Source organism: Dioscorea cayenensis, chromosome 12 (assembly GCF_009730915.1).
Source record: "Dioscorea cayenensis subsp. rotundata cultivar TDr96_F1 chromosome 12, TDr96_F1_v2_PseudoChromosome.rev07_lg8_w22 25.fasta, whole genome shotgun sequence".
NCBI lineage: Eukaryota > Viridiplantae > Streptophyta > Magnoliopsida > Dioscoreales > Dioscoreaceae > Dioscorea > Dioscorea cayenensis.
The window spans coordinates 3,362,655-3,375,056 of NC_052482.1; the positions used below are offsets into that span (position 1 = coordinate 3,362,655).

General features: G+C 39.8%; 1 protein-coding gene across 1 annotated transcript; it reads left to right on the forward strand.

Annotated features, from left to right (window-relative positions):
* The first annotated feature begins 3,665 nt into the window (after nucleotides 1-3,665).
* LOC120273114 lies at nucleotides 3,666-4,217 on the forward strand. Its single transcript, XM_039279764.1, has one exon. The coding sequence runs from the start codon at nucleotides 3,666-3,668 to the stop codon at nucleotides 4,215-4,217; it is 552 nt and encodes a 183-aa protein (XP_039135698.1).
* The last annotated feature ends 8,185 nt before the right edge of the window (nucleotides 4,218-12,402 follow it).

The following is a 12,402-nucleotide window of genomic DNA, read 5'->3' on the forward strand; positions in this document are numbered from 1 at the left end:
TCTCCTAATTTTTAATGTTCAATTTGGGAGGCGCACTTTAATGAATGGAGATTATTTTTATTGATTAATTTATTATGTAATATAAGTACAATTAGCAACAAATTATGTATCAATATTATGAATTTTAAAATCGACCTTTTTGGAATCTTGGATTTATTATTATTATTATTATTATTATTATTATTATTATTAGTTTTTTTAATAATTTCTAATGTTCAATTTGTGAGGGACACTTTAATAAATGGGCTCTTTTTGAGCAAGTTATTATGCCTTATGAGTACAATTAGCAACTAATAAATTAAATAAATGAATGAATTTATCCAATTAAAAATATTCAATTCTTAAGTTTAATGAAAGAAATGTACTTAATTTTTAAAAAAATATGTACTTAATTTATTAGCTACTAGTAGAGGTGGGCACGGGCAGTCCGGCAACCCGGCCCGGAACCGGCCCACCGGGTCACTGACCCGGAGGGCCGGGCCAACAACCCGTAACCGGCCCGTCATAGAGACGGGCCGGTTACGGGTTGGGCTTGCCCAACCCGTGACCCGGTTGCAACCCGGCCCGGCCCGCCGGGCCCAACCCTTTTTTGAATTTTTTTTTATTTTTTTTCTAAACTTTCTGAATTGTTTAATTTTTTTTTATTGAGTGGGCCGGCCCGTCGGGTCAACATGGAAGCCGGGCCGGTTCCGGGCCCAGCTTCCTGTGACCCGGACCCGCCGGGTCCGACGGGCCAACCCGGCCCGGCGGGTTCTATACCCAACCGGGCCGGGTCCGGGTCGGTGGGCCGGTGAACCGCAACCCGTGCCCATCTCTAGCTACTAGTAAATTAAATAAATGAATGAATTTATCCAATTAAAAATATTCAATTTTCAAGTTTAATGAGAGAAATGTACTTAATTTTTTTAAAAATATGTATTTTAATGTTAGATGCAAAATAAATAAATAAATAAATATTTAAAAGGGAAAAAAGCTTTGAATTCATTGATAGAATATTTTTTTACCAATTTTTTTTTGTTGAAAATAATTATTTTTTTAAAAAGAGAAGATTTATTGAGATGTTTGACCTAAACGAAAGTGATATTAGTAAAAAAAAAAAACCTTAATAAGTGATTAAACAAAAATATTACTATAATAATTTAAAATTAATTTTTTTATGAATTTTTACACTAGATGACATGCATCCCATTTAAAATTTAAATCATGGACGGATATAGATATGGAGCGCCTTTGTAAACTCAACAACACTTAAACCTCGTCTTACAAAGATTTCAATCTCGAGACTCTTGCAAAATAAAAATCTTACATAATTGATCTGATACTTATAGGTCAAACAATTTTTTACACAAAAAATCTAATACCAATAGACCAAACAACAGTTTATTAATTTTTTTTTTTTTTTTTACAAAATAGTTTTAAGTTCTTTTCCATTCATACAAATAAGGCTAAAAAGAAAACAACACAAACACAGATAGGCTCATTGTAATTATTAACATTGTACTCATAATTTTATCTGACTTTTTATATATATAGAGAAAACCAGCCAAAAGTGAAGCTATCTTACAATTAACTCAAAACAACAAGTAAAAAAAGATTAGTGTGGTGGTCCATTAAATCAAATAAAGAGAATAAAAATTAGTTGTGCTATTACTTGATCTTGGTTGGTGTAGCATTATTTTTTTTTCTTTTAATTTAATTGGTGTATTTGGACAAAACTAAAGTCATCTTTTTATTTAAGACACATATCATTCTAAATTTTTTTTTCATTTATGTTTGATTTGGATGAGTTGAAACAGTACAATATGACTATAGTCTATAAATGAGTTTATTTTAAATAAAAAAATGCTTATTTTTTAGACACCACCAATAATATGTTTGAGGTCTTCATGTTTTTAATCAAGCACTCCTTAAAAAGTGGATTATTAATGACTAATGATTAATGTGGGGTGAATAACTAAGGAGGATAGCTAAGAAATCAATTTGTCTCTCTTGGTTAATTAATTGAACTTAAATCCTAAGTCACAAGCTGGGTCCTCATCACATAATGTGCATTCATACCAGATGTTATTTTATCTATTTGTATGCTAATATAAAGTGATAATCCTATATTACATTCAAGATGTGGTCCTTTTTAATATTATAATTCAGGCTATCTAATTCATATCTTTCTGTTATTATGGAGCTTCATTGTTCCTAACATGCAATACATTTTATTTTATTTTTTTTCCCGGCTTCTTATTGTATAACACTGCTAAGATCTGTGATTTTTTTTTCTTTTTCTAAATCTTTGGTCTTTTCTTCTTTCTTTCTAAAAACAAAACACATAAAAAAAAAAATGTTCTCGACCCACAGTTTGTATTGAAAACCTATTAGTTGTATCTCGGTATTTTGACGAAGCTGAAGACATTATTTGAACCCTATCCAAAGTTTAAGCTAATAGAACAAGATTTTATGACAAGGTTATATATTCATACTATATTGTTATGATTCATCGGGATAGATATCATATAAGTGAACTAGGTGAACCCAACTCTGTAGCTCGGAGCCAAATAGGCTCTCGCACTATGTAATTTCATATTTTTGGCAATAATTATTATTTAATTATTGCATTGTTTAGTAATTTCATTTATTTATTTATTTACGTGATATTTATGTTTATTTATTTATTTTTTTTATTATTGCATTATTTACTCGGTATCTCTTTTGTATGTATTTCGATTTTTTGCGGGTTTTTAGTACATTTCCATTCCTTGCTCACCCAGCTAGGAGGAGTAAGTCCTAGTCATGTGCACATGTTTTCTGTAGTAGCGCTACCGGACATGCGTGTCTGTTCCAACTGCGGTCGAAGACGCAGCTCCGGCTGTTGATATTCTGTTATGTTCTGACTTCACAGTCAATGATCCGGCTTCGTGTTGTTGATTTCTGTTATCAGTCAGAAGATGTACATGTCTGTTTTCTGCGTGTTTCTGTATTTCTGATTATTTCTGTATTCTGTCTGAATTATTAATTATTATGCTCTATCTGTATTATTCTGTTATTTTTTTCTGCGATCCTACTGGGCCCTTGGGGCTCATGTACTCTGTGAATTTTTTTTTCTTCCATAGGAGAGGATCAAGCTTAGGATCAGTGGGTTGTTCTGGGCTTCTTCTGTAGTTGTGACTTGTCAGTACCTATTCTTTGAGGTTGTGAACCTTGCATGTTATTTTATTCTGTATGAGTGAGACTTGTATCTTGTTTGTATAATTTGGCTTGTAAGCTACTTGTGTACCCAGTAGGACTGTCATAGTCCATATTTGTATTATCCTTGTTTCTGTGACTCTATCTGTAGTCAATATTATTATTTCTGTTCTGCTTGTTAGGGTTGATTCTAACTAGGTCAAATATGAGGCCTTGCACCCAGTGGGGCCCAGTCCCATTGGATGCGGCCGATCTATCAGTGGACCCGGCTTGTTGGGCTGGGGCGTGACAGATTAAAGTGGTATCAGAGCTGTTCTTAGATGTCACTCTACTGATTTAACTACTGTCAATCTTTGAAAGTTCTTTCTGATAGTGGGTCTGGGTAGTGTAACCAGTTCTAAAGCTCTGTCTGTCTTTTAATCTGCAGAATCATGCCTAGGGGTAGAGGGCGACCTCATAGAGGGCCTGCAAGCCCACCCTAAGAGCCCATGGACTTGGATCAGGAGGCCCTTGACCAGTCAGATAATGAAGAACAACCGGATCCTGAAACACTGACAGGCATCATGAGGGAGATGATGCTAATGATGCGTAGTCAGCGTCATCAACATACTTTTGGAGGCAGTCGAGACCTACTGGCAGAGTTTGGACGGCATACACCACCACCGTTCGAGGGGACTACGAACTTGACAATGGCAGAGTCCTGGATCAGGCAGATAGAGAGGACTTTCCGGGCTAAGCAGAGCCCAGAGGAAGACAAGGTCAGACTGGCTTCTTTTATGCTTAGAGGCAGTGTAGCTTTGTGGTTTGAGAGTGAACTACGAATCAAAGGTGAGGATGCCCTTAGGACTTGGGAGCAGTTAAAGGAGGTCTTTAATGCGAAGTACTTCCCATTGAGCCGTCGAGCTCAAATGGAGAGGCAATTCTTAAATCTGAAGAAGGGATCTATGTCTGTAGAAGAGTATGAGGCAGAATTCGACCGGCTTTCACAGTTTGCACTGTCATTAGTAGAAGATTCAAGTTCATTCACCAAACCACAATAGTAATAGAACTTTAACATGAAATCAATCCATATATATATACTACCAAGATTCATAAGCAAATACAAGTAATAGATAGATGAAAAGCTCACACCAAGAAGATGAATATCGAGAAATGTTGGCTCAACCTCACGCACCAGAGCCAAAGATTTCTCCGTAATCAACCATGCCTTTTCTCCAAACAAGAAGTTTTTTTTATAACCCTTCTCTACCTCGTGATAAGCTTACAGCCTTCTTCCCTCTTCTCACCCAAGCAGTCGTGGGAGGCCGCCACTACGTGGGCCGTGTCTTTGCGATGACGCAGGAGGACGCTGAGGCATCCCACGACGTTGTGGCATGTATCATTTCAGTGCATTCCTGTTATGCTTGTGCTTTGTTTGATCCTGGTGCTACGCATTCGTTTGTGTCATCATCTTTTGCTCGCAAAAATTGTTTGTATGTTGTGGATTTGCCGCATGTTTTATGTGTTGCTACTCCTGTGGGAGCGGTGAGAACCGTTAATCGGTTAGCACAAGTATACTCTATTATCATTGAAGGGCGCGAGCTCTTCGCCGATCTGTATCTGATGAAGCTGCGAGACTATGATGTCATTTTCGGCATGGATTGGCTTTCTTCAGTGTTTGCTGTAGTGGACTGTCATAGAAAGAAGATGCACTTCTTTTTTCTTGATCAGGAAGAATTCACCTTCAGTGGCAGTAAGGGGTACGCCTTAGCTCGAGAGATCTCTTCCCTGCAAGCTCGAGTCGATCTAAGCTGGTCGATTGACTTTCCGGCCTCTGCTTTGCAGGCCACTCGCACCAGATATACAGTGGAGGATGTATTGGTTGTCAGTGAGTTTTTTTATGTGTTTCCTGAGGATCTTCCCGGATTACCTCCTGTGAGAGGTAGAGTTTGCTATCGACCTGGCTCCAGACACAACTCCTTTATCCAAGGCACCGTACCGGATGGCACCCGTTGAACTAAAGGAACTGAAGAAGCAACCGGAGGAACTGTTGGAGAAAAGGTTTATTCGACCGAGCATGTCACCTTGGGGAGCCCCAGTTTTGTTTGTAAAAAGAAGGATGGATCTCCGAGGTTGTGCATCGACCACCGTGAGTCGAACAAGGCGATCGCCAAGAATAAATACCCTCCGCAAAGGATTGATGATCTCTGGACCAGCTTGCAAGGAGCTCAAGTCTTCTCCAAGATTGATCTGCGATCTGGCTATCATCATGTTCGAATCATGGGCGAGGACATCCCGAAGAGTGCTTTCCGTACGCGGTATGGTCACTATGAGTTTCTAGTGATGCAGTTTGGTCTGACGAACGGCCCAGCAGTATTTATGGATTTGATGAACCGGGTGTTTTCCAGGACTACTTGGATCGATTCGTGGTAAGCAACTGCATGCGAAGCATCTGAGGATTGTATTGTAGACACTGAGACAACATGAGTTGTATGCCAAATTTTCCAAGTGTGACTTCTAGCTGATAGTGGGCTTTCGGGGCATGTCATCGGTAAGGATGGAGTTTTTGTGGATCCTAAGAAAGTGGAAGCAGTCGTGGATTGGAAAAGACCGAGTACGGTCAGAGAGATTTGGAGCTGGCTTAGTCGGGCTACTATCGGAGGTTTGTCTCAGATTTCTCTCGCTTAGCAAAGATCGCTGATGAGACTAACCCGAAGGCGCCTGCTTCACCCTGGGATCAAGCTTTCAGCGAACGTAGTTTCTCGAATCGCTAGACCTGATTCCGCACCCGATCCTTGCTCGCTGTAAAGTGGTTGTAGATATGTGATCTATGCCGATGCTTGTAGGATGTGCATGGGGTGTGTTCTCGATGCGTAATGGTCGAGTCATCGCCTATGTTTCAAGTCAATCGAAACCTCACGAGGAGAATTACCCCACCCATGATCCGTGTTAGCGGCTAGTCATTTTTGCAATCAAGATCCGGAGGCTTTTTCAGATGGGGAGCCTTGTGAAGTGCATATGCACTATAAGAGTTTAAAGTACATCTTCACCTAGAAGGAGCTTAACATAAGGCAAAGGCGGTGGTTAGAGCTGATCAAGGATTACGATCTCAGTGTTCACTATCATCCAGGCAAAGGCAATGTGGTGGCTGATGCGCTAAGCAGGAGGTATAATTATGGAACCGCCGCGGATTTGACTGAGCAGAAACCACTTCTAGAGGAGATGATGAGGTTTGAATTGGAGGTTGTTCCGCCAAGTTCTGTGGTTTGTCTGGCCAACATGCACATCCGAACAAATTTACTTCAGAGGATCAAAGAGACTCAGATGCGGGATCCTAAGTTGCAAGAAATCTGTGCTAAACTTCAGCAATGAGAGTTATCTCAGTTCCAAGTGCATGAGGATGGAATTGTCAGATTTGGAGATCGAGTTTGTGTTCCCGATAATCCTGCTTTGAAGAGATATATTTTGGAGGAGGCTCATTATTCAAGCTACATGATCCACCCTGGAGGTACAAAGATGTACAGAGGACTCAAGGAACATTTTTGGTGGAAAAACATGAAGCGTGAGATAGCTACTTTCGTCGCCCACTGTCTTACTTGCCAGCAGGTTAAAGCAGAGCATCAGAGACCGGCAGGTTATCTTCAGCCATTACCGATACCAGAGTTGAAGTGGGAACATATCACGATGGATTTTGTGACTGGTTTGCCCCGTACTCGGCGAAAGCATGAGTCTGTGTGGGTGATTGTGGATCGCCTAACTAAGCCAGCACACTTTCTACCTTTGAAACCTGGTTTGGGTTTTGAGAAGCTAGCTGAATTATACCTTAGAGAGATTGTTCGATTGCATGGTATTCCTGTGTCAATCACATCTGATCGTGATTCGTGATTCATTTCAAGGTTCTGGAGGAGTCTACAATCAGCTTTGGGCACCAGATTGACTTTCAGTACAACTTTTCATCCACAGACAGATGGTCAGTCTGAGAGGACCATTCAGATTCTAGAGGACATGTTTCGGCCATGTGTCCTCGACATCTCTGATTCATGGGACCCTTATCTGTCTTTGGCGAAGTTTGCTTACAACAACAGTTTCCAGGCGAGTATTCAGATGGCACCGTACGAGGCTCTCTACGGGCGGAAGTGTCGATCTCCTGTGTGTTGGAGTGATGTGGGAGAGCGGAAGCTGTTGGGTCCAGAGATGTTGCAGATTGCAGAAGAGAAGGTGAAACTGATCAGGGATCGATTGAAGACTGCTCAGAGCCGACAGAAGAGTTATGCAGACAAGCGTCGCTCAGACCTAGAATTTCAGGTTGTCGATTCAGTCTTCTTGAGGATATCTCCGATGAAAGGCGTTGTGAGATTTGGAAAACGCGGGAAGCTCAACACGCGTTACATCGGACCTTTTAAGATTGTGGAGCGAGGTGGAGCTGTTGCTTATCGCTTGGCTTTACCACCAGATCTAGCTCAGGTCCACAATATCTTTCATATCTCTATGCTGAGAAAGTATCTGTCAGATCCATCGCATGTCATTCAGTATGAACCAGTGGAGCTTCAGAAGAATCTGTCTTATGAAGAGCAATCAGCAGAATTTCTGGCTTACAAAGAGCAACAACGAGGAAACCGAGTGATTCCATTGATCAAGGTCAGATGGAGCAACCACTCCCATGATGAAGCCACCTGGGAACGAGAAGCCGACTTGTGGGATCGCTATCCAGAGTTGTTCCCTGACTCTTGATGCGAGTTTAGAGGACTAAACTCCATTTAGTGGGGATTGTAATGTCCACTGAGTGAGAATTCATACTTTGACTAAGAATAATTTGTGAGTGAGCCCCACCTTTGTCTCTTTGCCCTTAATTTCAGATCTTGTCTGCCTGATGAGAATTATTGGAGTCTCATAATTGAGATTTTGGATGCTTTTTAAAAGGCTTTATCTATTAAAACCAAATCATTCTTCTTTCAAAAACTCTCTCCTCCTGAAAAGCAACTCAACCTAGGGTCGATTCTTTTTCAATTTCTTCTCTCTTGAAACTTGGATTCTAAGAGGATCTTTTCACCAGCAAGCTTAGAGGTAGGCTTAATTTTACTGAAATTCTGAGAATTTCCTTGCCTTGTTTTAATTATTTTGTTGGTGTTAAAGCATATTTTTATAATCTCTTGTGTTGAGCATGTTGAATCCATGAATTCTTTGTGGACCTCTTTAGCATGGTTAAACCTTGGTTGATTTCATGTTAATATTTTATTTTACTTGAGTGTTTATACTTGGTTGTTAAGTTAATTTTATAATACCTTGTGTTGAGATGATTAGATGATAATTATGTTTAGTTTGTATTTGGAATTTTTATGTTGCCTGTGAGATTACCTCTTGAGTATTCTGCATGTTATATCCTTGTTGCTTGAATCATATGCTGGTCAAAATTTTAGTTTGATTTATAATTGTTGTTAATATGAGTATATATATATATATATAATCATGCTTTTAATGAGGTTCTGAAGGTTGTTTGACTTTAAGTTTCTGAATTTTATTAAAATGCAAATCATGCTATTTTATTATTTATTTTATGGTCAATATTTTTTTTGGTTGGGTTTTTGAATTCTTATTATAGAGGTTTAATTGTGTAAACATATATATGTTTATATATATATATAGGTATGCATGCATGTATGCATGTCAGGCTTTAGAAATCTTTTTCTTTTTCCTTGAGAATTTATCCACTTTCTGGCAATTTATTTTATTGAATTTATTTTTTTAGTATCATTTTATGTTTGTGTAGACATATAGAGTGAGAATTTATTTTTTTAGTATCATTTTTAGTATCACTTTATTTTATTGAACACAAACGATAAAAGTGATACTAAAAAAATAAATTCAATAAAATAAATTGCCAGAAAGTGGATAAATTCTTAAGAAAAAGGAAAAAAGATTTCTAAAACCTGACATGCATACATGCATGCATACCTATATATATATATATATATAAACATATATATGTTTACACAATTAAACCTCTATAATAAGAATTCAAAAACCCAACCAAAAAAAATATTGACCATAAAATAAATAATAAAATAGCATGATTTGCATTTTAATAAAATTCAGAAACTTAAAGTCAAACAACCTTCAGAACCTCATTAAAAGCATGATTATATATATATATACTCATATTAACAACAATTATAAATCAAACTAAAATTTTGACCAGCATATGATTCAAGCAACAAGGATATAACATGCAGAATACTCAAGAGGTAATCTCACAGGCAACATAAAAATTCCAAATACAAACTAAACATAATTATCATCTAATCATCTCAACACAAGGTATTATAAAGCTATAAAATTAACTTAACAACCAAGTATAAACACTCAAGTAAAATAAAATATTAACATGAAATCAACCAAGGTTTAACCATGCTAAAGAGGTCCACAAAGAATTCATGGATTCAACATGCTCAACACAAGAGATTATAAAAATATGCTTTAACACCAACAAAATAATTAAAACAAGGCAAGAAAATTCTCAGAATTTCAGTAAAATTAAGCCTACCTCTAAGCTTGCTGGTGAAAAGATCCTCTTAAAATCCAAGTTTCAAGAGAGAAGAAATTGAAAAAAGAATCAGCCAAGGTTGAGTTGCTTTCAAGGAGGAGAGAGTTTTTGAGAGAAGAATGATTTGGTTTAATAGATAAGCCTTTTAAAGCATCCAAAATCTCAATTATGAGACTCCAATAATTCTCATCAGGCAGACAAGATCTGAAATTAAGGGCAAAGAGACAAAGGTAGGGCTCACTCACAAATTATTCTTAGTCAAACTAGTCAAAGTATGAATTCTCACTCAACAGACATTACAATCCCCCCCCCCTAAATGGAGTTTAGTCCTCTAAACTCGCATCAAGAGTCAGGGAACAACTCCGGATAGCGATCCCACAAGCTCCGCCTCGCTCCCTGTGTGGCTTCATCATGGGAGTGGTTGCTCCATCCGACCTTGATCAATGGAATCACCTCTGTCCTCGTTGTTGCTCTTTGTAAGCCGTGAAATTACTGCGATTGCTCTTCATAAGATGCATTCTTCCTAAGCTCCAATCGGTTCATACCGAATGACATCGCGATGGATCCGCGATGATACTTTCTCAAAGATAGAGATATGAAAGATATTGTGGACCTGAGCTAGATCTGGTGGTAAAGCCAAGCGATAAGCAACAGCTCCAACTCGCTCCACAATCTTAAAAGGTCCGATGTAACGCGTGTTGAGCTTCCCGCGTTTTCCAAATCTCACAACGCCTTTCATCGGAGATATCCTCAAGAAGACTGAATCGACAACCTGAAATTCTAGGTCTGAGCGACGCTTGTCTCGCGATAACTCTTCTCGCTCTGGGCCCGAAAGTGCCTTCAATCGATCCCCCGATCGGGCTCACCTTCTCTCTCGCAACTCGCAACATCTTCGACCCAACAGCTTCCGCTCTCCCACATCACTCCAACACACAGGAGATCGACACTTCCGCCCGTAGAGAGCCTCGTACGGTGCCATCTGAATACTCGCCTGGAAACTGTTGTTGTAAGCAAACTTCGCCAAAGACAGATAAGGGTCCCATGAATCAGAGATGTCGAGGACACATGGCCGAAGCATGTCCTCTAGAATCTGAATGGTCCCTCTCGGGACCGACCATCCGTCCCTGCGATGAAAAAGTTGTACCGAAAGTCAATCGGCGCCCAAAGTCGATCAGACTCCTCCAGAACCTTGAAATGAATCACGAATCACGATCAGATGTGATTGACACAGGAATACCATGCAATCGAACAATCTCTCTAAGGTATAATTCAGCTAGCTTCTCAAAACCCAAACCAGGTTTCAAAGGTAGAAAGTGTGCTGGCTTAGTTAGGCGATCCACAATCACCCACACAGACTCATGCTTTCACGAGTACGGGCAAACCAAATCACAAAAATCCATCGTGATATGTTCCCACTTCAACTCGTATCCCAGAATGGTCAAGATAACCCGCCGGCCTCTCGATGCTCGCTTTAACTCAGCTGGCAAGTAAGACAAAGGCTGACTTTAAAGTAGCTATCTCACGCCTCATGTTTTTTTCCACCAAAAATGTTCCTCGAGTCCTCTCAGACATCTTGTACCTCCAGTGTGGATCATGTAGCTTGAATAACGAGCCCCTCCAAAATATATCTCTTCAAAGCTGGATTATCTGGAACACAAACTCGATCTCCAACCGACAATTCCATCCTCACGCACTTGAACCGAGATAACTCTCATCGTCAAGTTTAGCATGCATTTTCGCAACTTAGGATCCCGTCATCCGAGTCTCTTTCGATCCTCCTCAAGTAAATTTGTTCTGATGTGCATGTTGGCCGTGACAAACCACAGAACTTGGCGGAACAACCTCCAATTCAAACCTCATCATCTCCTCTAGAAGTGGTTTCTGCTCAGTCAAATCCGCGGCGGTTCCATAATTATACCTCCTGCTTAGCGCATCAGCCACCACATTGCCTTTGCCTGGATGATAGTGAACACTGAGATCGTAATCCTTGATCAGCTCTAACCACCGCCTTTGCCTTATGTTAAGCTCCTAGGTGAAGATGTACTTTAAACTCTTATGGTCTGTGTACACTTCACAAGGCTCCCCATACAGAAAAAGCCTCCAGATCTTCAGTGCAAAAATGACTGCTGCTAACACCAGATCATGGGTGGGGTAATTCTCCTCATGAGGTTTCAATTGACTTGAAACATAGGCAATGACTCGACCATTCTGCATCAGAACACACCCCATGCCTGTCCTACAAGCATCACTGTAGATCACATATCTACAACCACTTTCTGGCAGAGCAAGGATCGGTGCAGATACGAGTCTACGCTTCAATTCCAGGAAACTCTGTTCACAAGCTTCAGTCCAGGTGAAACGGGCACCCTTCCGGGTTAGTCTCATCAACGATGCTGCTAAACGAGAGAAATCCTGAGCAAACCTCCGATAGTAGCCAGCTAAGCCAAGAAAGCTCCAAATCTCTCTGACTGTACTCGGTCTTTTCCAATCCACGACTGCTTCCACTTTCTTAGGATCCACAAAAACTCCATCCTTACTGATGACATGCCCCAAGAAAGCCACACTATCAAGCTAGAAGTCACACTTGGAAAATTTGGCATACAACTCAAGTTGTCTCAGTGTCTACAATACAATCCTCAGATGCTTCGCATGCAGTTGCTTACCACGAATCGATCCAAGTAGTGCCGAAACACCCGGTTCATCAA